Consider the following 25,331-nt stretch of genomic DNA (forward strand, 5'->3'; position numbering starts at 1 on the left):
TATGCTAACATGGAGGAAGTGGAGTTTATGAGCTATAGTGGGGCCAGACATAATAGACTGAGACGGATCCGGCCTCACTTTTGGGACCGGTCATGTCTTCCATCTTTATTGTTTATGATCAAGACAGAGCTCTCAACCACTATATTTGGCAAAAAAATTGTCTAAGACGCTCTATTTTGGTTGGTTCCTTTCATTTTTCACCAGTCTATGACTCATGCATGAAAGATTTTCTCTCTAATGATTATGAATTCTCTATGTTCGTCTGCTCCTCAGTGTTCAGCTGGCTCTAATCTACAGTGTGAGACCTCAAATTTAGCCTTGCTCATTAAATTGTGCTTAGGGAAGAATTAAAGAGCAACATAATGCATACATACCAGACCAGGAATGTTAAGGTAACGATGAAGAGTATCACGATGAATCCAAGGGCGGTCACGGCGTAAACCCACAGCTTCACTCTTCCATCTGTGCAAATCAAACAGTAGATTTAAGACAACTTTGTGAATATTCCCTAATCGTAAACCTTTCACCTGCACAGCTGGGGAAACCTGTGGACAGCCTGACAAGCTGGAGCAGGTTGTGGCTGAATTCAAAAGGAAACAACCATATAAAGTTAAAATAAATGGAGGAGGTCTCTGGCTTTTGCTTTTCTTGAGAACTGCTCATCCCCTCAAAAAAATAAAAATCTTCCCCGTCAACACTGCAGCTCCTTGGGATCCTCAGCAACTCAGGCACCAGGTTTGAAAAGGTTCAGATGAGCAGTTGATGAGAAAAATTCAACAGAGAGACAGAGACTCCTCCATAATGATAATTCCAGGAGTGAAAACCCTGAACAAAGGCCAGACCCGGCCTTGTGATGCTTGAAGCTGCAATGGGGGGGGGGTTCAAAGGCAGCAGGAGGCCATGCTGGTTGAGACGATTTCGCTTTCAGTACCTGGGCCGACTGGTCGCAGGGTCCACTCGTTGAAGAGGTCGCGAGCCTGAGACGGCCCCGGTTTTAATCTTCCCGAGCTGGTCTTCACGTCAGCTTTCTTGTGGTTGTCCACCCCCGGCGTCCTGGTGCAGTAGTCCAAGAAGCCGTGCGTGGTCATCACTTCGGTGTAGCCCCGCTCACACCCGCACACCCCGCTCTGCGAGGAGAAGACCATCATTCATAGCCGACACAAGACAAGTGTAATTGTTGCTTTTCCTGCTGCTGCAAAACAGTGCTGACAAAACAGTCTGTGTGGTCACGTACTGGGAGCAGTCTAGAATCCTCTGAGCACTGGTAATAAACTTGCCAGATTAAGAGATTGATGGGGGGGGGTTTCACATTTGATTAATTTAAGGCGTTTAATCTCTATAAAAAACTTCTGAAATTCAATTAAATAAAATCACTTTTAAGTGCAGTAACATGAAGGGTACTCTAAGGGGCAGTAAAACGTCAAGCTTAGATTATTTCACGTTTTTCATTGCCCCCACCCCCCCACCTCCCCAAAACCCTCCAGGTGTAGCCACCGACTGACACAGAGCCCACGCTCATTGCTATTAATGTGATTTCCCCTTAATGGTCTGTTCTTGGAAATTAAAAATGTCATCTGTCAAAATCCATATCGCTCCCTGTTTACAACGTGGCGGCAGCAGCAGGGAGAAGCAAGAAACTGCAGAGATCACAGCGGCCGGATCAAAGGACGGCGATCTCACCGGCGTGCAGTGCGAGAAGGGCTTGGCGCACGGAGGATGGCAGTGTCTCACCGTGGTGGGCCTCTTCTGCGGGAAACACCCGCCTGGAGGGGAAAAAACAACAACAAGGTTTCTTTTAGTTTTTGTACCTGTACCCATTGATCAGTAAATGAATGTACTGCCACATCTGATTAATGGCCTCGGCTGCCTATCAGGGTCCCTGATCAATCTGTGAACATTTTAATTCAAACATGGAAAATTGCATGTCAAAATATCCAAGAGTAATGCCTCGGGCTCCTGCCTTCCTCTGCAGGAGGGAGGTGATTCCTCCTGGTCTCATATTTGTCAGAAACGCTTCCTTACGGCGATAAGATCACGTTCAGACGTATTTACGGCACGTCACGCTCGCCTAGAACCTTTGTTCGCTTTCTCCACGCCTGCTTCACTTCCCACAAATACAAATGCATGATTATATTTATATGGATTGAATGCCTCCCGGCTCAGAGTCTGCCTTATTGATTGCCTATGTTAAGAGGGAGAGGGCCCGGGAATCAATAGAGACTGCGCTAAAAATGGAAAGCTCAAATAAGGTGTTAAATTCGACTGGAACACTCAAATTATTCTTGGTTTATTGGCCTGTGTGCATATTTGTGTAGGTGTGTAACAGATAGAAACACACATGATGTGTAATCAGGTTTATTTCAAGGGGGTAGAGTGAGTGAGTGATTGTTTCCACTGCAGGGCATTATTCATAGAGTTTGATATTATTGTAAACTGAAATATCTGTTTTTGTATCCTCCGCACTTTTCAATTATCTCAACGTTTATTCTCAAACCACCGGCTTCGAGCATCTCTGCAAAAAAAAAAAAAAAAACGTCCTAGCTGGGTAACAGCTTTCTTTCAATTTGATGAATGGAGGAAGATTCACTTTCTGTTATTGGAATCACTTTCAAATCCCACCTTTCTTTTTTTCCTGAGCAATCAACTTATCAGACACTGTAGCACACATCCCAGTGATCCGGGCCGGATTGAGAAATGAGACGCCGTGGAGGTTTTTCTGCTGTTCACACAGATTCAGCTCAGTGCGGGGGAACAAAGGCAGAACTGGGACACTTTCAGTAGCAGTCTGCACCAAGCCAGATAGACATAGATATTCATATTTATATAAGCATGTCTGTGTGTGTGTGTGTGTGTGTGTGTGTGTGTGTGTGTGTGTGTGTGAGCGGCCCGGGGAGGCTGCGGCGGCTCACCTGTGACATTGACGGCGTCTGAGCGCTGACACCACACCACCCGCTCGTTGTTGCTCCATCCCCCCGTCCTCCACTGGTAACTGTGGCACTTCCCCTCTGCAGCGGTGGCACAAAAGAGGCAGAGGTGAGGCTCTTCAGCAGTTCCCTCCCTGTGAGCATTAACCACCGCATTCCTCTGCTGCCCACGCTACTTCATCTCACAGTAAGTCTCATTGTGTTTGTGGTGTAAGGGAAAAGGGCACTTTTCCACTGAGGCCATGTGACAAAGGGATCTCTGGAGGAAATGAGGTGGTAAATAAATTGGATACCTCTCATATATCCTCTTTTGAAAGGAGGGGTCTTATTTTCCTGGGGGAAGCGGAAACACCTCAGGAAAGGACGTGTGAAATGTGGAATTTAGTTAGAAATCACACATGTAAGCTCCACGGGTGTCTGACAGATTCCATTTTTCTCGCAAGTTGTAGAAGCACCTGTCTTATAAGGGAGAAGAGAGTTGGTAGGGGTTGTTCAGTGGAGGTTTTCAGGTATGTCATGAAATACGAGATCATATATCTGAAGAATAGAGAGGTTGAGAAACTCTGGGGTATATATTTGTATACAAAAAATATATTGTTTATTTGTAAAAAAAACATAGGCTGTGCCCAAAATCACCCACTCATTTTACTGTATAGGGATTTCTACATATAGAGGGGCTCCTTGCGGTATTCATATTATTGTTATTCGTGGTATTAAGAACTTTGTAAAGTGTTCTATGAATCAAGTTATTATTATTATTTTTGTAAGATTATGTTAATTGAAATATAGGGTGCAGGGAGCATCATGAGTTGGTGCTGCCTCTGAACGTTGGACAGCTGGAAGATCAGAAGAAATCGGGAGATGCTGCAGCTCAACGACCCAAACATCCAAGTGAATCAACCTCAGAATGACTTCAAACAAAAGAAAACCTGGCTCGAGTGGAGTGGCCCCCGGTCAGAGCGCAGACCTTAAACCGATAGAGACGCTGCGGAGTGACCTCAAGAGAGCTGTTCACTGAAGACGCCCTGAGATCATGCCTGAGCTGAAGTGCTTCTGCAGCGAGTTCCACATTCCTCTTCAACGTGGTGTACGTCTCATCTGCAGAAACTGCCACAGGAGGTTTGCCTCCTCATCGAATCAAAGGATTCACTCCACCAATCAGAGAAGGTTTGATGGCTGAGTTCGATAGAAACACAAGGTACCAAAATGTGCAATTTGCTGGAGCACATTGTATTTGTCTCTACCTGCGACTTAGATGACAATCAGATCGCATCTCATGAAACTTGATTGATAAACCTTTCATCTTATTTCTCATTTTCCCGAGTGCCATCTCTGCTGAAGTTACAAAACTACGTCTCACTGCGGAGCCGGCCATTTTGAAGGCACTGGTTATATCAGCTTTAAGGTCCCTACAGACAGGTGATTGCTCAGAGAAACCCAAAAGAAGCATTCTGTCCGTGATGTCTATTACGGCATTGGAGTGTTCCGCGATGAAAAAAACAAGTAACGTTTCCTTGATGCCGATCGAGTGTATCTTCGAGGACAGCAGGATTAAATAGAACTGTTTTTCGAGGCCCGGGTGAGCAGATCTAAAGATTTATCAGCAGGGGGGTTAGAATTTCAATGAAACCGTCAGAGACTTTTTTTGTTCTTAAAGACCCATCATTCAGAGTCCCTGCACACGCAGCGTGACTGAAGCACGTGGAGAAGCGGAGCTCCTCGAGGGCCTTGACCTCCCACACACTTGATATTCTCCACTGCTGAGCTGGTCCTCGTTTGTTTGGTCCACATACGCAGAGAGTAAGGATCAGATTTACACACCTACTGTAGTTCTCGCTGACCTCCGGTGGTTTGGCTCCTCACCCGGCCGCAGTGCTCATTAAACCTGCATGATTTTCTTTTTATTCTCATTCTATCTTTTTTTTTTCTCATTCTATCTTTCGTTTCGTCAGCTTAGAGGCTGTTGTAACAAACCGTTAACACCACGGTATCAGCACTTAAAGCAAACAAGCTGTTGATTAACCCATGCGACAGCAAAGGAGCAAGATTAGCATTCGGTCGGTGTCATGTTATTTGGCCAAATGATGAATGCGAGTCCATTAGTCACTCTCCTTTTTAACTCCGTCTTTGGACTGCTTCCTGAGGGAAACACTTGGCTCTTTAGCTGCTAAATGCTCCACCATGCTCAGCCGATAGAGGCTAACTTTAGTTTTTTTAGATTATTTTCCCCCTCCGGCTTCAAACAAAACTTTGAAAGCAGCAACAGAGGAAAAAGCAGAGTTAAGTTGCAAAACAATGAGCTGAAACATAATTTGAAGCTCTAATAGAGCATTCAGGGATAATTTATCTCAACATACAGATTGTGCACGTGATCTGTTCACGAGGGACAGAGGTTTGGGGATTGACGCCTTATGGTTTCTGTTTTCTAGTTTGACCAATCAGGTTTGAGCTGGGGATTGCCCTCAGGTAGAGAGTCTGTGTGGGGAATGAAAGAGGTGTCACACAGTGACTGAAATGCATTGACTATCTGATAGCTGCTAATAGAGATGAGCCAAAGGTCGAACATTTTTTGACTTGAGTGATAAAGGAAACTAGTTGGTCTTTAAACGCTGTAAAATGAATGAGTCTAGGCCCGGAGATCTGCTGTCTACACAACAAGCTCCAAAATAACGGACAACGCCCTCTGTGGCTCCTTTATGTTCAGACAATAGCTGATGAGCTGCCAGATTGGGTGATGATTAACATCATGTGCAATCATTTATATACAGAAGTCCTCATGTGATGCATCATCAGTATAAAAACATTAATGATCTGTGTCTGCTTTAAATAGGTTGAGGCCTGACGTCGTTTCCCTCATTACCTTTGCAGGGCTGCGTCTCGAAGACCTGACGCGGGCAGCTGCCCTGATTCTCCCGGACCTGGATGATCACAGCTCGGGAGCGGGCCTGGCGACCTGTGGTCTCGAAGCTCCGCCCCTCCAGGCAGGTCAGCTGGCAGGAGCTCCACGAGGACCACTCCGTCAAATGGCAGTCTCCTTTAAAAAGAGGGGGGGGGGGGGGGGGATGTCAATAACACCAAGACCTTTCTTTTGGAGATACTCAAATGGAGGTTTACATTCAGCTTGCCGACGCTGTTTCGGGGATCATATTATCGGCTCCTCCCCCCCCCCCGCCGGCTGCTGGAACATTTAAAAGAGATCAAAAACAACTGCAGCACACGTCTGCAGCTGATAATGTACAGAATGCAAAAACAAATTACTCAGACAGCCCAGTGGGCATTCAGAAGTAATAGGCCAACCAGAGTTATAAATTATACAATACAAGTTGGGATGCGGAGCCCAACTGTAAAAAAAATCATCAACACACAATACTGAAATGTGTCTCAGGGGAGGAAGGAAAATTCATTTGGTGTGGGGAACGGTTATAGCGTATAAATGCTGCTTCAATCTGCTCAGTCGGTCTACAAACAACACGTAAACACTTGCTCCCATGAAGGTCAGACATTAATATCCATTATATATAATCTCTGACAGGGTCATCTTGCAGTGATAATATCACCTGCTGCCACGGCTCCTCAGCCAGAACAAGCCTCTGATTCTCTGCCCTGGACGTCAATTAGCACACACGCATCTCATTAGGTTTCATCTTCACACGGATCCACTTTGTCTGCTTCCCTCACGCTGTGGAGACACGCTGTGGCCAAAGCTGCAGTGTACCGCAAGCACACGCACACACACACACAACAGCACATGCGTGTAGACAACCGCTCCCCTAGGCCCCCCATCTACCCCACCAACAGACGCGGGAGCGCACAACACAACGCAACACAAACACACACACTGGTACACATCTGCTCTGGCCATCAAACAGTCCTGATCCTGAGCCAAGGCTCGCAATCAAAGTGAGTGATGGATCAAGGCGAGGATCAGAGAGGAGAGCGAGAGACGGAGGAGGAGAGGCGAGCGCTGCAGGAGGTGTGTCTGCAGAAGAGGAGATCTGAGGAGCCCTCTTTGTTACCACGTAGGAAATCCCACATATGTATTCTACAACCACAACAAGGCCTCATTATGGATTTTTTTCAAGGTGGAGAGTGTGACAGTGACAAGTGAAGCAGGTCACAGCTGTCAGCTGGTCAGCCGCTGCCGCACTCGCAGCGAACTCTATATTCACACTGTGGCCTAAAAACAGGGATGAAACGACAAACACTGGTTGGCATCACTGGGATGTCAGTCGTCTTTGATCTGCTGGGATTGTGTTGCTATGGCGACTGTATGATGATTAACCATTTCACTGAGCACAGACACAATGTAAAAAAAACACACAATATGCTGATTATTCCTGAACCAAAGAGATCGATTAATGCCGGAGCTTTCTTGATTCCAAAATTTCCCTAAGATTTCAAATGTGCAAAAATGAGAAGAGCTCTGAATTTGGCACCGACTTCTTCGTTGTCTACTTCCTCATAAGGAGGAAAAACACCAGCAACTAGTTCAGTCTAAATCTTTATCATAGTAGCTCTGACTTTTCACGATCCAGCCGTCTCCATTGCTGAGATTCAGCCCAGCGCACACAGCCACTGCCAGGTTGAACCAATATTTTTTATTCTATCTATTTTTTCTTTTCAGCCGAATTACAGCTACAGGCACAGGCTCTGCCAACACTGGTGCTCTTTGATCATTATCCCATCTCAGAAAACAGACTGTGTAGGGTTTGATGTGTTCTACAAACTGGCACCGCTGGATGCAGAGACACTGTTCCAAAAATTGCAAGAAAAACAAGTTGATCTGAACCGGCTCCTGACGCATTTCATTTCTCCAGCCACGAGTGCAGCTGTACAGTACATCAGGATGTGTATCGTTTATATTTAGCTGCTTCAACTTGCTACCCAGTTTTATTTGTAATGTAGGTCCCGGCACATATTTATTCAATATCATGTTTCAGAATACTTTACTGCTTTTTCACATTCAGATCCCATTTTTCATGCATTCGTTGCAAAATCACATCTTAAACCACATATTTTAATCAGCAGAGGACAGGATGTGTTTGGTTTTTAAATAAATAAATCACTTCAAAACACACAAGAATTCATATCTGGCTGCCAATGGTGGAGGAGGAACAAGGGAAACATTTGAGTTATGGAACAAATAACTAAACCAAAATGTAAAGAAGTAAAGGAACTCCAATAACATTTCAACTTAAGTTAAAGTGACTAAGTACTTGCTTTTAAATAAAAATGTACTAGTTGAATAATAAAACTAGAGTACAGTACTCGCCCTGTGAAGACTATTCCCTAATGCAACGTATACTACATCAGTAACTGTGTCTAATGAATATTTAGGTTAATGCAAGAATATGACAGACTCATATTAATAACAGTATGGAGCTCCCCTCATCAGAACTTTCAAAATAATTGTGATTATGTCATGTAATGCATTGTAAAAATGTAAGTTTCCCAATAAAGAGTTCCTCCCCAGTAGCTGTTAATGGAGCGGCTGTGGTAGGCAGATTGATTACCTACAGCAGTGGGATCAGTTAATAGTTCCAGTCGGGATGATTTGTCATGTTTTGTTTTCTTCCTGTGTTGTTGAGTAATGTGCAGAAAAAAACATCAAAGCTTTTTTCAAATGAACGCCTGTGAAATCCGTCTTTGTTTTAAGCTGCTGAGGAGGATTTGAGGTAAAGGATGAAAAATAAAAACCTTCTGTGGACATTGAGTCGTTTCTTTTCTCGGTCATTACTGGATGTAGAACATCGGATAAAAGGCTCATTAGTTAATCAATGACTTTGATTGATTTTGCAGAAAGTATGATATGCTGATTGTTAGGTCAACCTGCAGGCCAAATATCTGTTGGTATTATAAATCCAAAATTACTCCAGTAATGCATCATTGATGTAGTCTTTCATGAAATTGAATCAATGGTGACCCTGCGTACACTCGCTCTGGCTGTCAATACAGTGGAGGAGCTGTTTGAGTTTTACCTGGACAGGGAACAAAGCAGGGCTGCTCCATCTGCTGCTGAATCCGCCGCCTCGCTTTGTCTCCGCAGAGCTCCGGGTCCACCGGCTGAGGAGGAGACTCGGGCCAGTCGCCCCAGTGGACGACGCAGGACAGGTTCCTCCTCCGCAGCCCCTCACCGCACTCTGCACCCTGCACAAACACACACACACAAACACACACACATGACCTTGTTAAGATTCACCGACAATAAGACATTTATAAACAACACAGATGGGAATGACTGAAACAACATTGTATCCTAACTTCTCAGCTCAGACAGGGTTTCAGAGGTTTCCTGTGAAGATGATTTATACCAGGTTAAGAAAACAATCTGTAAACTTGGATTTTTTACCCATTATCGAAAAAATATCCACAATCCTTTCAGTTCACCTCTTATAACATCTATGTCACATTTGTGCATCAAATAGGCTCCATGTAAAATACACTGAGTGATCTGAAATCAAATATTTAAAAAAATAACATGACAAGGGGTGACATTAGGCCTGTTACTATGCTACTCTTAATATTTTTACCATAGAAAATGTTAAGAAAGTTTCTTTAATTGTTCTTAGAGAACTGTTTCCCCGTACAGCTGTTGTCCCTCACCAGTAGAAAGTGCTGCAACCCCCCCCCCCCCCCCCCAACTCCAGTGTCTTTGGTACAACGCCATGACACAGTGTGCTGCACAGCTATAATGCTGCCATTTGTTTTATAAGGCACAAACTGCACTTGACCCGGCTATTAGACCTCATGGATTCACGCAAGAGCTTTTGTTTGTTGCAAGAATGCACCACAGGATATCATCGTCATGGAGCTATTTGGAGCTGCTGGTCAGACTCTCCACAGGGCACCTTGAAGAAAAGTGGTGCAATGCAATGTCTTTTTTTTAAGCTGCACATATTGTGATGCAAACAAAATGAATAATGGAAAACAATTCAACCAAAATGCTGAGAGCAAAGAAAAAACAGAAGCTAAGAAGACAGTGTGCATTATTGGTGCAAACTAGAAGGTAGAAAGTCGTACCTCTACGGCGCATTGGGACCAGTCACTCAGCAGCCATATATAGCAAGGCTTAATGGGACATGGTTTGGTCTGGGTGAGCTGGTTGGGACAGGGACGCCCCTCCTCGTGGGCCTCCTGCAGGATTCTCCTCGTGCGCGCCGTCAGAGCTGCAGAACATCAAGAACAAGGAACCTGAACAACCCACCACAGAGGAGACTCGGGTGCAAGCTGCATTCTAACTGAGAATAAAGGCCCCAAAACACTCTAGGATCCATCCACTGAAAAAAATCCCTGTGAAAATAACTGTGAATAAAAGAGCGTGTTTGCAATGAACGGCAATCATTTATTTACGAGGGAAAAGAGGCCACTTTAGCCCGTGACAAAAAAATTGTATTTCCCTCGTGACAGAGAGGAATTAGTGCAGCAGCACATTACGTCTGTGTCACCATGCCACTTTGTGCTCGGATCTAACAGTTTCCTTCACAAGTGCTTTGTTCAAGTGAGCCATTAATAATGTGTGACAGGAGGTGTTTGGTAAATGGCAACAGTAAAAGAAACAGAGGAAGTGGCCTGATAGCATTTGGGGGGGTGTCGGGATTCTGTGAGGTGCAGAGAAAGCGTTGAAGACAGAAGTTTTGTGTGTTTGTGTGTGTGTGTCTGTGTGTGTGTGTGATGCGCCGGGGGAGATGCTAAACTCGGCAGGACCCACACAGACACAGTGAGAGGACGTCCAGCTCTGCTATCCCCCCCCCCTGGGTTAAAACAAGATCCTTGCATCGTGTGATCATGTCGAGTTGAAGTCCCCATGTGAGAAGCCTAGTTAAAGTGGGAGCTTCCTGGAATGAGGGGTTAACTGTGAGGAAAACAGACAGCCCAAGACAAATTAAAATTGATGAACTTAAGAAGGTGCTGTTGAGTCTCTCTAATTAACAGAATAACAAGCCCCCCCCCCCCCTCTCATCTGGGGGTTTGGCTTTGGGAGGCTGGAGAAACAATGTATGCAATCAGGTTAACTTCATCAACTCTTTGTATATTGCATGAGGTTATTACGTCCGGACTGTTCAAAGTGAAGCCAGGGCACGCCACAGGTTGGCGTTTACTAATTGCATTTGGGGTAAATCACGCAGAGGAAGAGTATATATTTTATTTAGGATCACTGAATCATTTACGACGTCGGCAAAGGTGAGCTGTGGGAAATTTTAGCTGAAGTGAAGTTGCCATGTTGTGACCTCACAATGCGAAATCTCCTGTTAATTAAAATAAAAAGCAGCTTCATATAGAATGCTAATAAAGTAAGGATACACATTATAAGAGAAAAGAGAATCGGCAGCCCCCTGTTTCCCTGAATAATCAGGCTTTGGATTACACATGCCCCTAAATATTTTAATACATTTAAATGTATTCATGCACAATTCAACAACCCGGTGAAAGCCTGAGCTGGCGGAATAATGAGGAGCTGCCTGTGTGGTCGCCCGTGTGTGTGTGTGTGTGTGTGTGTGTGTGTGTGTCTGTCAGGATTGTGCTTTCCCCTTTGGTTCAAAGCGTATTTGCTCATGAAACTTACCTTGGCTACCGCAGGTGTGCGAGCATTCCGCCCACGGCGACCAATCAGAGAGCATGCAGCTGACAGGACAGCCAACCACGCAGCGCTCCGACAGCCTCCACTTGTTGGTCAGGCCGAGCTGGAAACGAGAGCAGAGCTGTGAGGAGGTTCAAGCTAATTATTTTTCCAGCAACAAGAGAGAGAGAGAGAGATCGCCCACATTTCCATACTTCAAATACGAAGCAGCGGTTCATGTCAGGACGGAGGAGACGAGGAGGTAATTAAGCAATTTTAGGATCAACATTGCTTTCAAATGGCAGGGAGCTATAATTGAACGTATTTTTCATATTTTTCATTAGAGAGAGTCACACTATGCGTGACACAGAGCTGACAGAATCTTTATCTTTATCCAAATAAAGCTCGTCTCACTCCCGCTGATATGATTCTGGAAAGTTAGACGAAGTTAAAGTGGAATTCAAGTCAGACCAGAGTGAGACACGTGCAATGTTGTCACACTCGTACTAGAGACACACAATAATATATTTTAAAACTTTTTGTGGTCATTCTGTTGAATGTCGCAGTTGCCCCATAAGATTTCATTGTAGCCACTGGCGCCATGTTGCAGCTGCAGGTGGAGACAATCTACTGGACCAAACATTTTTTTACAAGTACATTTATTTACACACCCACATTTATAAACACTCTTTACTTTGGCTGTAGATCATTTCTCAGTAGGAATATAAAAAGAATAAACTCCAGTCCAGTCCATGTACTCTCTTGAAGCTGTATTAAAGGTAATCAGGAATTGAAGAGTTTTCGAGAACATGGTATATTACAAGATTGAAGGTGTAATTTGATGAAATAAAAATGATAGTATTAGGATAAAGACAAATACTCTTTAGGAAATAAGCAGCACAGACAATCTGTGTTCGCTGGAGTTCTACTCCATCTGGATCCTTCTGAGTAATCACATCGTTTCATGACAAACTACAAAACTCTTTGCACCAAACTTACACTCAACCCCTACCAAACACTTTCTCCTGCACAAAAGAGGCAAATTCATCCAAGTCTGTGAGCTTCTTTCTTTAGAATGAACAGCTTATTATTAAAGCGCTGGTATTTATCATAATGAGATGCTAAAGAGCAAAAAGTATTTTGTTATTGTTGAAACCTGCAACAAAGTATAACTTCACAAGATGCTTTAAATCCCTCATTTGAATGCAAATTACAGGCTGATCTTCAAATATTCTCCCTGTAAAATGACACGTAGCCTAAAATTACCACTTTATTCTCATAATATTATGACTTTATTCACGTAATATTGAGAGTTAATTCTTTAGTTTACAATTCCACTATACCTGCTCGCACTTCTGCAGCTCTACGATCTTCCCATCGCTGCGAACACAGTCCAGGGTACGCAGCCGTGACCCCTGGCCACATATGGCGTTTTCACTCAGCTGGCATGTACTCCACTCTGTAGTTCACACACATACACACAAGGGAACATATGTGTACATTAGTCTGACCGTCACCAGGTTGTCATCCACCGCATAACAAATAAATCCAGTCTGCTCATTGTGTACACACTAACCTCACTTCACCTGAACATATAAACTCACACATATTTATTCTGGGAATCTCTCTGGACTTGCAGGGAGCAGACAAACCTGGTCGGACAGGTCTCACATAGAGGGAACCACACTCCCGGTGGATGCAAACAACAGTCTCTGAGCCTCCTGCGGTGCAGGGCGGCCGTGCAGATCGTCCTACCTGACACTTGGTGCTGGAAGGTGAAGCAGGTGCTGTTGAGGACGCAGGGCTCTGACTGGAGCAGCTCTGGACAGACGGAGCTCTCGGAGGCCGGGGGGCGGAGGACCTGTCTGCTCCGGTTCCTCGTCGTCCCTTCATCACACTGCTGTGAGATGATGACACAACAAAACAGGTTAGTTTTAATGATTGATGGAGATGCAGGGATAAAGGAGTCCGGCATCAGGCAGAAGAACGTGTGCTTCACAAATTCACACTTATGACTTACCGGCTTATATATTAGTCATTGTTTGATTAACAGTCTTTTATCATAATTATTGTACCCCGAAATAAAGATTGATGTATAAAACACTGCCATTCTCTTTTTTCATTAGAAAATTGAACAGAGGATTTTTCTTTCCAAGCCACAGAAAACCAAAAACACCTTTTAGAGCGATGCTGTTCAATAGATCCATCCAGTGTCTGAACAATAACCTACAGTCACACACAGCATTACTCCGACACCTCTCCTCATGAAATCCACTCTCTCTCTCATCCTGTACAATGAGAAGCTGTTTGTAGCTGAAGGACAAACTCCAGGTGAACACCTTGTAAAGCAATGGAAGTAAATCAGTGCTATGTGAATGAGCAATGAGGGAGGGAGGGAGGGAGGGAGGGAGTTAGTTGGGGGGGGAAAAAGCAGACATTCATGATAATGTTGGAGAGAAACTAGGAGGCAATGAGTCGGTGTATTTCAGAGTTTAACATGAGAGTGTAGCAACAAATGAGCTAATGCAGGAAAGTGCAGCAACTTATTATAGAAAGAAGCAGCTCCACTCTTTGTTTAAGATTTAATTACTGGTCCCTGACAAACAGATTATAAATATTCTCTATAGTAGCAGTATTCAATTAAAATAAATTTCCTCCAGAAAGGTTTTGTAAACATCATAATGACTCTCATTATAATTCAGAGGACAATATATTGAAATAGTAGATGTGTAGTCGACAACTGTCAAAACAAGGAAGTATACTTATCATCAGTTTTCACATTGAACTGGAGGGATTATAAATAACTCATATAATATACGAATAAATGCTTATTGCTCATGTCAAGTATAAACATAAAATACAACTCAAAGATTTGTTTTTAAATGTGCAGCTTAAAAAATAATTAATTTTCGAAAGAATATTAATTCAGCGTGTGAATTAAGTTTCCTTTTTTGTTCTTTTTCTCAACTGATTTTCACCAAACAATTTTAACACATCTCAACAACTACAGAGCTTTAGTTTTCCTACTTTGCTCTGACTTGTACCTTCTTGTTTCTACCTGGTGTGTGTATCTCTCTGACCAACTCTGGTCCGAACTCCATTCACAGATTTCATTGGCTCATTGGGGTCACGTGACTTGATTTACACATGCAATTGTTCTGCAAGTTCCTTGGGCTGCTGACCTAGTGCTGTAATGGATACGAAAGCTGCGGTGATTAAAAATTGAAATACTTTGTAAAGATGAGCATATTCTTTATGATTCATCAGTTATGGGTCCGGGCCTGGGTCCAGATTAGTGGCATCTGCACTTTAAGGTGAGATCTTTTCTCTTCACAGGGGTGATATCAGACCACATGGTGCACAGAACCTCCCTCTTAAACCTGGCACAGACGGACAGAGTGGTTATTTTCCCATCTACTGCCAACGATGTTTATAAGTACACTATACCTATTACACACAGAGATGGTCTGTTTTTCTCTGCAGGGAAGTGTTCTCTCTCTCACAGCCATTAAAAACAGCAATCTGGCAAGGTGTAAAGCCACCTGGGTCTTAAAGTGAATGATCTATTCCACCCATTTTAAACTTGCGTCTGATGAGGATACTTTTGTTTTTAGCTGTTGAACAAGTAAAAGCTCATATGGACTCATCCTTAATGCATTCGCTCCATTTGCTTTGGACCATGTGCTGATATAATTAAAAAAGAACCCATTATGCCTTCCCTGAGCAAAATCGACCTGATATAACGTAGAATTAAAACTTCAAGCTGTAACTGAGGCTCTTTCACAATCCTTTTCTTTTCTAAAGAGATATTTCAATGATATTAAATGACTGTGACCTTCATCTATATGACTTTTACGATCCCCTTGAAATCTCATTAAATACATCTTGTAATTTGTCAAAAGACCGATGCCAAGTGTATGGGGTATTAAAAAATTCAGCGACCGAAAATCTTTGGCTGTATTTAAAATACCTTATTAATACTCATTATGTATCTAACTCCGATGAAGAAAAAACTTCTGCACAGATGTTTGATAAAAGATTTGCTGAATTTTTTTATTGGTGATCGCTGTGGTGAATAAAACAGATTTACTTGATGAGCCTCAGTTGTCGTTAGTTGAAAATATGAGTTTAATACAACATAGATCTGTATATAGAGAAGATTCAATGGAGAGATCTCAGTATTACACTTAATAGGAGGGAGCAGATAATGTCAAGCTTGCTAATGTTTCTTTGTCAGCGACGGTGACTCAAGGCACAAGACAAATCTAATCAAATGAATTCCTATTCTTTAAGGTTTCTCATACAGAATATTCAAGTTATTAAAAGATGTAAACTTAACAAATTCCTTGAATTCTACACAGAAGCTCCAGATCACATGATGAACTGAATCTTCATTGGCATGTGTGTGATTCTTCTTCTCAGAGTGATGTATTAACACTTTGGTATTTACAGGCGCCAGAAGGACACAAATCCATAGAATCATCCTCTTGTTTTCTCCAATCTGAAGTTTTGGAAAGAACTAGGACACCTGTTTAAAAACAGAGGCTATAAAATGTATTTTCATATGTATGACTAAATAATGAAAAGTATCAGAATGATGATGCAATACCAGAAAAGGCTATTTTTCTTATATTGTAATAATGCCATTTCAAAATGATGCTAACGCCTTAGTGATGTCATTCCTACCACATCTTAACAAATTATTCACTAATTTAATTCAGCCTTAGATCAGTTGTAGTAGATTCATTTATAACATCACGGGATACATTACATCCTATGACATACATGAAGGATAACTGTTTTTGCAACTAGCTCAAATCCCTATAATCTGTAACAATGGGGTCCTAAGTCTCTGTCACCATTCCTTTGGGGCCGGGCCTGACTTAAAACACCGGAGGGGGGGGGGGTATATCCCTATAGAGACATCTGGAAAACTGTGAGCTTCAAAAGTTACAAACACACACACAAAGACACACGCACACACACGTCTCTATACTGGTGCTCAGGGTATTAAGTAGGCACGTAATATGGAAAAAACAGAATTTACTGTACCATCGACTTTTACATGGCACAGTTGAAGGCGGATAAAATTGAGCGTGACAGTAATTAAGGGAGAAATGATTAGATCTGTAAGAGAGCAACATACCAAATACCTACCAGGGGACAGAGGCGGCGTGATGAGAAACTGCATATTGCTCAAATAACACTGCAGGGGAATGGGAATCATGAAGAGAGGAGCGAGGGATGTGTGTGAATATGGAAGAACTGTCAGCTCAGCCTCTCAGGGGCAAAAAAAAAGAAGGATTATAATGATGTAGGTGTTTGTATTGAGCTGCATTTTGCCCCTGTGCCGCTGATACATCAGGACGTGAACCTCAATCACTGTCACCTCCTAACAAGGGACCTCTGTGTGAGCCTCACGCACAACTCTGCCTCCTCGGAATCAAGCTGGATTCATACACTGTGTATGTGTTGTAGCTCATTGCGACTCTAATGTTCAGTGTTTCAGCTACACACACTCACACGTTCGTATTCCGATGTGGAATCAGCAGGCACAGTTGTGATACAATTGAAAAACAATGAATCCCACTGAGTTTAGAACAAATCTGTGAATGGAATCTGATCGTTTTTTAATTTGCAAGACGAGTCCCTAGGGCAAAAAAAAAAAGAGAATTCACAGTGACAGTTTATTTCACGTACTTCTTCACACCTTCTATGTTGTGAGTCACACACATGAACACACTCGCTCGCACACACTTCGCAGAATCTTTGCCAGGGTTGTTCTTTATCTTAAACCAAAAATGCAGATTGGCAAAAAAATAGCAGGCTACAAACTAGGTATAAAACAAAAATGCAACAAAAACCGGGGGGGGCAGACAAATTGGAGAGTAGTTCTTTGGACAAATTGGATGGATTGGTGGACCCAATTTTACCCAATTTTCTTTGCTTTATGAATACTGCACACACAAAATTACAAATCTTCTCCGGTAAAAAGAGCAACTCAGAGGGAGCAATTAAATTCAGCCCATGCAGAGGGGGCCCTGGCCACTGTCTCGGAAAAGTTAATTCTCATCATAAACACAAACAACCGAAATCTGCCACAAGCTGATTTAGTTCTAGTTACTACCGGACATATCACTAAATAGTAAGAGACCACTTCAACTTCATTGCATGCCACTTGTGGGTGCATGCACATCTGCAGCTGAAACTTCAGATTCCCTGCATGGAGGGTAACAACTTTATGGATGATAGTGCGAGCAAGGATGCAGCAACTAGTGCAGCACAAACTACACAATGCAGCAACGGAGTAAACTGCCAAGTAAGGAATCTCTTATATGGGTCATTATGAAACTGTAGCAGGACAAATTAGAATATGGTGGGGCTGCCAAGGTCTCAATCATTTATGGGACACCCTGCTTTGATGTGGAGAGATAGGGCAGTAGCCTTGGCGGAGGAATACGTTCTCTGAGACTTCTGTGGTTGGGTGGGGCAGTTAATCTCCTTAAAAGGGAAATTCAAGGATCTTAATGACTGTGTGTTAACTGTGTATCCATTCAGTGGGTTATTGTGGGGATCGGATCTGTGTGTGGTTGGAGAGGAGCAGAGGAGCAGAATCACTTGTTCAACGCTGTGTGTTAGTATATTTGTGGAAATGTCATGGTATCGGTAATAGTGACATCTCTAGTATGTGCAGGGAGTAGGGAAACATCACGGCGTTATTACCAAGGATGCCGCACTTCATCACTATGCCACCTTTGCACAACACAACTCCTCTGATCTTATCACCTACACACACTTGCACAACATCCTCATTCTGGCTGAACACAGGAATGGCCCAGGGCTAAACAACTATCTGCAATTACAGAGGGCCGGCACTTTTTTACCTGAAAAACCTCTGTTTCTTCTAGCGCGATCCATTTAAGGATATTCTTTTTTTCCTTGGAGAATTTTAAGAATCCAAATATGTACTTCTCTGCCTCACACGAGTGTCTTAGAGAATAGCGTGTCCGTCAATCAGAAGTCAGAAGCGTGGAGGGCGAGATGCTTGTCTGGGTGGAAGATAGAGAATGTGTCAGGAATGATTCAGTGAGTAGGCTCACTGAGGTTTGGTTATCTATAATTTTTTTTGTTGCAAAGGTTGTGAGAAGGACAATAGTTGAAAAAGCAAATCAGCTTCAACCAGGAGCGGTTAACATCCGGTCACATGCGGCCCGTAAGACTGTCGGCCTGCCCCCTGTCCTAGCCCTAGTTAAGACATTACCAAATTGTATGGGAACTGTCAAGAAAAGGATTTGTGTGGTGCCAAAAGGCACAGTGAATAAATCTGGGTGCAATTATGTGCCGGTTCACTAAAATACGTACCAGTGCAACCAGTTTAAGAAGGGAGTCTGGAGCCCTGGCGGGATATATGTGTTAATAATAAACAATAATTTAGTATGGCCCTCGAAGGATGTTGTTAAATTGAAATGGCCCTCTATAGAGAAAAGCCCCCGCCCCCCCCGGTCGTACGTATGAGAAGAAGCTGTCAATGTGCAAATTCCTCGTTCATTATTCAAATGCTTGCGATTGGCAGATCACGGTGTTTATGCAGGTCATTGTGCCAGCAGTAATTTGAGTTTTCTTTTTTTTTCTTGGCATGAAGGGATTTAGAGCTTGAAAAAAAGACAATATGACATTTAATGTCTTTGCTACTGTGAAAAAGATTTTGCAAACCTAAATACTGACTAGTGCAGGACCTCTTCTGAACCTGCCTGTTCGGTGTTCTTTTTTAACACATTGCATGTGGTCGTTTCAGAGTTCTGTTAAACAATTGACACAATCTTGGTTCACAACTTTTCAAAATAAAAGCTCTGTAATTCTGCTTGAAAAATAAAACATTGACGCAACTAAATTACGATTTAGTTTTACTATGGAGACTAATTCTCAAAAAGGAAGAGATTTTATGAATATTGCCCCCCCCCCCCCCCCTCTGTTGACTGCCAGGCACTGTTTGTCTGTTTATTTAAAAAATGTCATGGTCCAAATTGGACCAAATGTGACACTGCACTTCCCGGCCATTAAAATTACACAAGCCAATTGTGAAGGTGAAAAGATGAACTGTTCTAAATCTATTCGTCCACAGACAGACAGACTGGTAGAATTAGTAGGAAGATTTATAAACTGACATCTTAATCTGTAACATTTTTGAGTCCAAATATCCCGCAGCTGTAACATTCATTTGACAGAACAAATTAGAACAGGCCCATCTTCACTGTTCCACATGTGCTGAAGTGATTTAGGGTACATTTATCTGTTGAGTCCAATCTTCTATAACCATTTTGTGCGGCTGTTACACTTTAATTGGCCTCCAAGTTAATAGCTTTAAACATTACAACATCACCGACTGCATTAAATGGCTGATTTTTATTGGTGTTCAGAGGGCTGCCAAAAGCTGGCACACCACACGACTGAACGAAACAAAAAAGGTCTGTGGAGAAAACTCATGAGTAATGAAGTAATCTCGGTGTCTCATCGCCCTAAATGCTGCTTCCACTGACTCCAATGTTCCAGTCCAGTGAACTGGTGGGTCTGGCAGGAAACCGATACCACGCCGACATGATCGCGTGACCAGTAGCCGGTCGCTGCGGTCACCGGGGAGCATATGCTACACAGCTCTAGCCGCAGGGCGGACATTCACCGGAGAGTAAAGGTACATTCGGAAATTCAATTTAATTTGCAACACCCGCCGATGCAGAGCAAAATATGATTTCAAAACCACACAGTCTGACAGAACAGCCTGGTGGATGCACATTCGGGCTCTTTATTACTAATTAATCCCAACAACTCCCTGATGAGTAAACAGAGTGTTTATAAACCTTTGTATTTAGAAGAAGCCTGAAGAAACACAATCTCAACACTTTGAATCAATACATGAAAATAGTTACATGACGTGAGCTGGTGTTGATTGTAAAGTGTTATAGTTCTCTGCAAGGATGAATGCATTCTCATTAATTATTATGACCCTACATGTCAAAACAGCTCTTCTTATAAAAAATGAGCGAAAGGTACAAGACACAAAATAAGTAAGAGGTATGAAGGTCCATTCAGCAATTGTTTTATTATCGTACTAATAAATTCAGATTTTTTTCTGACCTTCACTTTGCAACCAATCGACAAATGCTCATCTCTTTCCCTTCAATCTTGATCCATGAGGACTGATGTGATGAGGTGAGTTTCTGAATTGAAACCTTTATCCTTTGATTGTAACAATGTCACACACTGCCGGGCGCATTTTGAATGGGAATCAAGCAGAGTCCACAATCCATCAACTGACCAAGAGGACAAGAGAACCGAGTGAACGATCAGTTGTTGCTTCTTACCAGGAAACAGCTGATCCAAGGTCCCCAGGGAGTCACCACACAGTCGTTGGGACAGGCCAGAAAGCAGACCTGGGCTCTGGGCGGCAATTCTTCCTGATCACAGAGACTGTCCTCGACACTGCTGACCTCCCCACTCGCTCCCTTCTTCACACACCTGGCAGAACAGCAGATGTGACCGTATTACTGTAGTTTTCTGGGTCAAACTGGGTTTCGGACTCAAAACAGATTACAGTTTCTTATTATTCTTAAACTACATCCACAATCTGTTTTCTCAACATTCAGCTTTATAAAACTGAAATGGGCAATGAGACGTATTACTGTTTTTTAATGGAAATGAGTGACTTCAGGTTACCAATTCATTTTCAGGGAGAAAAGGAGGACAATAACTAATTTTAGTTTTGTGGTTGTGATTCGTACTTGAAGTTCGACAAACAAAACCAATCCAGATGCTTCTGACACAGTGACACAGTTTTAAAATAGGAAATTCCTAAATCAGAAGCCTGTACATGCTACCTGAAGTAAAGGTCATCACATCAGTGCTTTGGTCTGTGGCTGTTACGTAAATCACTAAAAAAGGCCCAGCAAAGAAATCTGGCACCACTCATAGGCAAGCGCTACTTTGTTTTAATTGTTTGTTCTCCCCTGGCACCGCAAGTGTCAGGACCACTGTTGAGTGCCAGCTACAGGACCGCTGCCAGTCTGCCTCTCCCAGAGTGGGAGTCGCGGTGCCAGGCTGGCAGCGTGCCAAGGCCGACTCACTGACCTGATCTTTCGGCTCTGGACTCCCTCCCCGCAGGCTGGCAGGTCATCCACGGTGTTGATGGTGCAAATGGACCAGGGCTCCATCCTCCACTCATACTGGCTGCATACGCTGTGGCACGGCACGGCCTCGTACACCTGTTCATGTGCAACACAGACACACACAGAGAGAAAGAACATGCGCGGGAGGTTTAGTAATAAAGAATGTGCAACCTTAAGAGCTGGAGATGCATACAAACACACAAATATAGACACACTATACTACATGTACAGGGAGAGAGAATTGGAGCATACCCTTGTACAAAGTGTAGAGGATATTAGGGACAATTCATATAAGACAAACGAGGTGTCTCCAGGTTCAAACCACTCGTCCTCATGGGGTTTCTTCTAACAAGCAAAAAGCAACACTTATTTTGATCTAAGGTATGAAATTCTTACATGATCCTGGAAGTCTACACACTGTTTTACATGAAAATGCCTTTGTGCTGTTGTATGGGTCTGCATTATGCTTCTCTGGAAGGTGAAGTCTAAATATACACTCCCCATCGACACCTTGTCTACAATGGATATTTACACCTCAACTTTACAAAAAAAATCTCAGTCCATTGGACTTTTGTTTTTTCGAAAATTTGCCGACCAAACAGGATCATAAAAAAAACTACTAACGCTCAAACAAGCATGCCAGGCCACTAGGTGGCGATATAGTCTACATCAACTATTTGTCAAATACCAGAGATGAACATGCAAGCCTCCTCAGTGAACTTTGATCCAGGTAATAATGGTCGAGGCAGATGCTGGTAATGTGGTGTAGTAATGCTACAATTAGCTGCAAACTTGTAAATAGAACACACAGAAACACAGATACACAGAATCCTTCTGGAAAGTCTGCTCCTCCGAATCCATAAAAATCTGTTGAAGTGATTTTTGTTTTACAAAATACCCACATTCATTTTAGGAGAACAGGGGATGCATCAGGGTGATGTCCCTAATATTCTCTACATTCAGGCTATGACAGGCTAAACTGACAGCATTGGAATAGATAGTAACAGAAGTTAAAAGAAATGTTCGACAACCTGAAACAAACCTTAACCACAGAGCGGCTCTGAACAAACTGATCTGCACTCATCATTCCACTGCTGCAGCAAAAGAAAATAAAAATGGTGTTTTATTTTAAATAAAACCTACGCATGATATGGTGAGAACAACATGTGGTGTGTGTAAAGCCACTTTGACCATGGCCCTTCAGCCGAGGACGTAATTGGTTGGACACTGAGCCTGTTCACCCCCCCCCCCCCACACACACTCAACCGGTGACTCTGGCATGTCTGTGTAACCGAGGGAGCAGCCAGCACACTGCTCCTGTAAACACATGTTTACTCTCAATCTATGTAAGTCTGCCACAGTACAAGGTATACTCCAGAGGACAATTTGTGGAAAAAGCTATGACAAGCTGTAATGGGTGCCTGTAAGTGTGTGTTTATGAGTGTCTTTGTGTGTGTGTGTGTGTGTGTGTGTGTGTGTGTGTGTTTGTGTGTGTGTGTGTGTGTGAGAGAGAGCAGACTAGAGACAGGGAAGCAGTGTTGAGTATTCCCTCCCCTACGGGCCACACAGATGCCTATTACACACCCTCATCATCTCCCATCTGTCCCAGCAGATGCCCCTGCTGGGTAAACTGGCAACTGCTCTGCTCCCACGTCCTCTAATAGCACTCAAGACACCCGGGTCCAGCTTAACAGCAAATTTTCATCACAGGGAAAATAAAGTAACAACCCAAAGAATCCTTCGAGCCAATTTCCACAATATTTCCACATAGTTATCGAGTTCTTAACATTATAACCATGTGACCGCACCACACGGACGACATGACACCGGCTTTGTCAGACAGATATTAAATCATTTTGATAAGGTAACAACAATACATCATATACACAGTCACATCCTCAAGGAATAAAAGGAATCAGTTTTTCAGTTCCGATGAGCTGCAACAGATCGGATCTCCTCACTGGTTAAGTGTTACGTGCCCAGTCTCCAGCTCTTTGGTTCTCTTATAGACACAGTCATGAAATCGAGCACACTTCACCAACTATTCACATTGGAGCGGCTGACTCCAGTACATGTCTGTCTGAGTCCCTCCAGTTAAAACAAAGTAGACCTAATGCGCTTCACATCCCCAGCTCGGCACGCCTCTCTCCAACCAAAGCTATTGTTCCTTCCTCTCGACCAGACAACCTAATGGGGGGTCACGGGAGTGTGGGACGAGGACAGACCTGGCATGCAATTTCTCTTCATTAGCTCAAGCATAGTATATGTACAGAATGAACAGCACTGACCTGAGCCTGCGTGGATGTCCGTATTAGCAGTGCATGACAAGCCAGAAGTTGGGCAGGGGAGAGAAGAACAATGATATGATCATTAGTTTGGATTTGGCCTGCAGTGACAGAAAGGTATAGTTTTCTCTCTTGAATTTATTGGTTTCGAAAAAAAGAAAATGCTGCATCCCGCTATGTGCGCTGCTTTAACGAGGGGAAAGGATAATTAAGTGCTTCATCATTTATGGTGAATCTAGCGATGCTGGATGTTTTTTCGCCAAACTGAATGATTCATAGAGCTGAGAGAGTGCAGTTGGACGCAACAGATGTGCAATGGCCATACCCGCCGCTGAAGGCAACTCCCCCCATCTCCTAATTTGTCTGGAGATGGGGGGGGGGGGGGGAGAAGGAAGTCGGCGTGGATGAGCATATGCTTCGAGATGCTGTGTGCTCTGTATCTTAACAAGCTCACGGAAAAAGTGGCCGTTAAAGTGTTGAACGTAACTAACTTTTCAGGCCGTGCCGAGTCTCCACGGTGAGAAGATTCATTCAAATAAAACATGCAAATTGTCTATCTGTGCCTGGATTTTTTGGGCGCAACAAGTCTTTCTAAATGAGCCGACAAATAGAATGCCAGGTGTAGCAATGACAAGGGAAATGGCCCCACCCTGCTGTTAGTGCTGTTTCCATAAGGTACAGGGGACAAGAAGCAAACCTGACCCCCCAACACTGACAGGAAGTTGTGTTAGAAGAGCGTGAACCTAATTAAAGTAACCAACCATATGGGACTCTCAAAGACATAAAGCTAACACACCCACAACCAACACGGGACAATCAATCAACACAACATCTGGCATTCTATTGGTCGGGGGATTCTGATAAACTTATGGCAGGCGTTTGACACTCACGTACACACACACACACACACACACACACACACACAAGCAGTGTGAGTGCGAGATGAGCCTAAGACGGAGCAAGGGAAGTCTAAGCACAGTGAGGGAAAGGATTACAAAATCTGAACCAGAAATCCATAATTAATGCTCTCAAACTGAAAGACCACGCTCTATAATAAAGACAGGGAAAGAAAAGCTATATGTGACAAATGGTGAGGGAAGGCACAAGCATCCTGTGTAAATACTGTGCAACTCCTCATTCTCTCCGATCATTAAATCATGACTGCACGACTGAGTGGGATCAGAGGCTCAGGGTCATCCCTGGTTAAGAGGCAACAGTTAATGATCGTTTCATTTTAAGTCTCAGATTTATAGAAAGAAATATTTGCCGGCTGAAACTGCCTCGTGCGTGCCGTGGAATGTAAATGGCACTTTTTGTTAATATCTCTCATCTGTTCTCTGAGATAATGGTTGTGGCTTCAATCCAAAACCCATAAAGACTCATAATGCACACACATAAATGCATG

At 43.2% G+C, this 25,331-nt stretch overlaps 1 protein-coding gene across 1 annotated transcript in view; it reads right to left on the bottom strand.

Moving 5' to 3' along the window:
- Nucleotides 1-25,331, bottom strand: part of thsd7ba (thrombospondin, type I, domain containing 7Ba) — a 128,622-nt gene that overhangs the window by 2,654 nt on the left and 100,637 nt on the right. The window contains exons 15-26 of the mRNA XM_062402751.1: nt 21,604-21,737; nt 20,841-20,994; nt 13,237-13,381; nt 12,825-12,940; nt 11,488-11,605; nt 9,945-10,090; nt 8,903-9,071; nt 5,785-5,958; nt 2,910-3,005; nt 1,681-1,763; nt 932-1,127; nt 375-462 (exon numbers count right to left, since the gene is read on the bottom strand). Of these exons, the coding sequence (XP_062258735.1) occupies nt 375-462; nt 932-1,127; nt 1,681-1,763; nt 2,910-3,005; nt 5,785-5,958; nt 8,903-9,071; nt 9,945-10,090; nt 11,488-11,605; nt 12,825-12,940; nt 13,237-13,381; nt 20,841-20,994; nt 21,604-21,737 (1,619 nt within the window). The remainder of the gene's footprint in view (nt 1-374; nt 463-931; nt 1,128-1,680; nt 1,764-2,909; nt 3,006-5,784; nt 5,959-8,902; nt 9,072-9,944; nt 10,091-11,487; nt 11,606-12,824; nt 12,941-13,236; nt 13,382-20,840; nt 20,995-21,603; nt 21,738-25,331) is intronic.

Source organism: Platichthys flesus, chromosome 13, assembly GCF_949316205.1.
Source record: "Platichthys flesus chromosome 13, fPlaFle2.1, whole genome shotgun sequence".
Lineage (NCBI taxonomy): Eukaryota > Metazoa > Chordata > Actinopteri > Pleuronectiformes > Pleuronectidae > Platichthys > Platichthys flesus.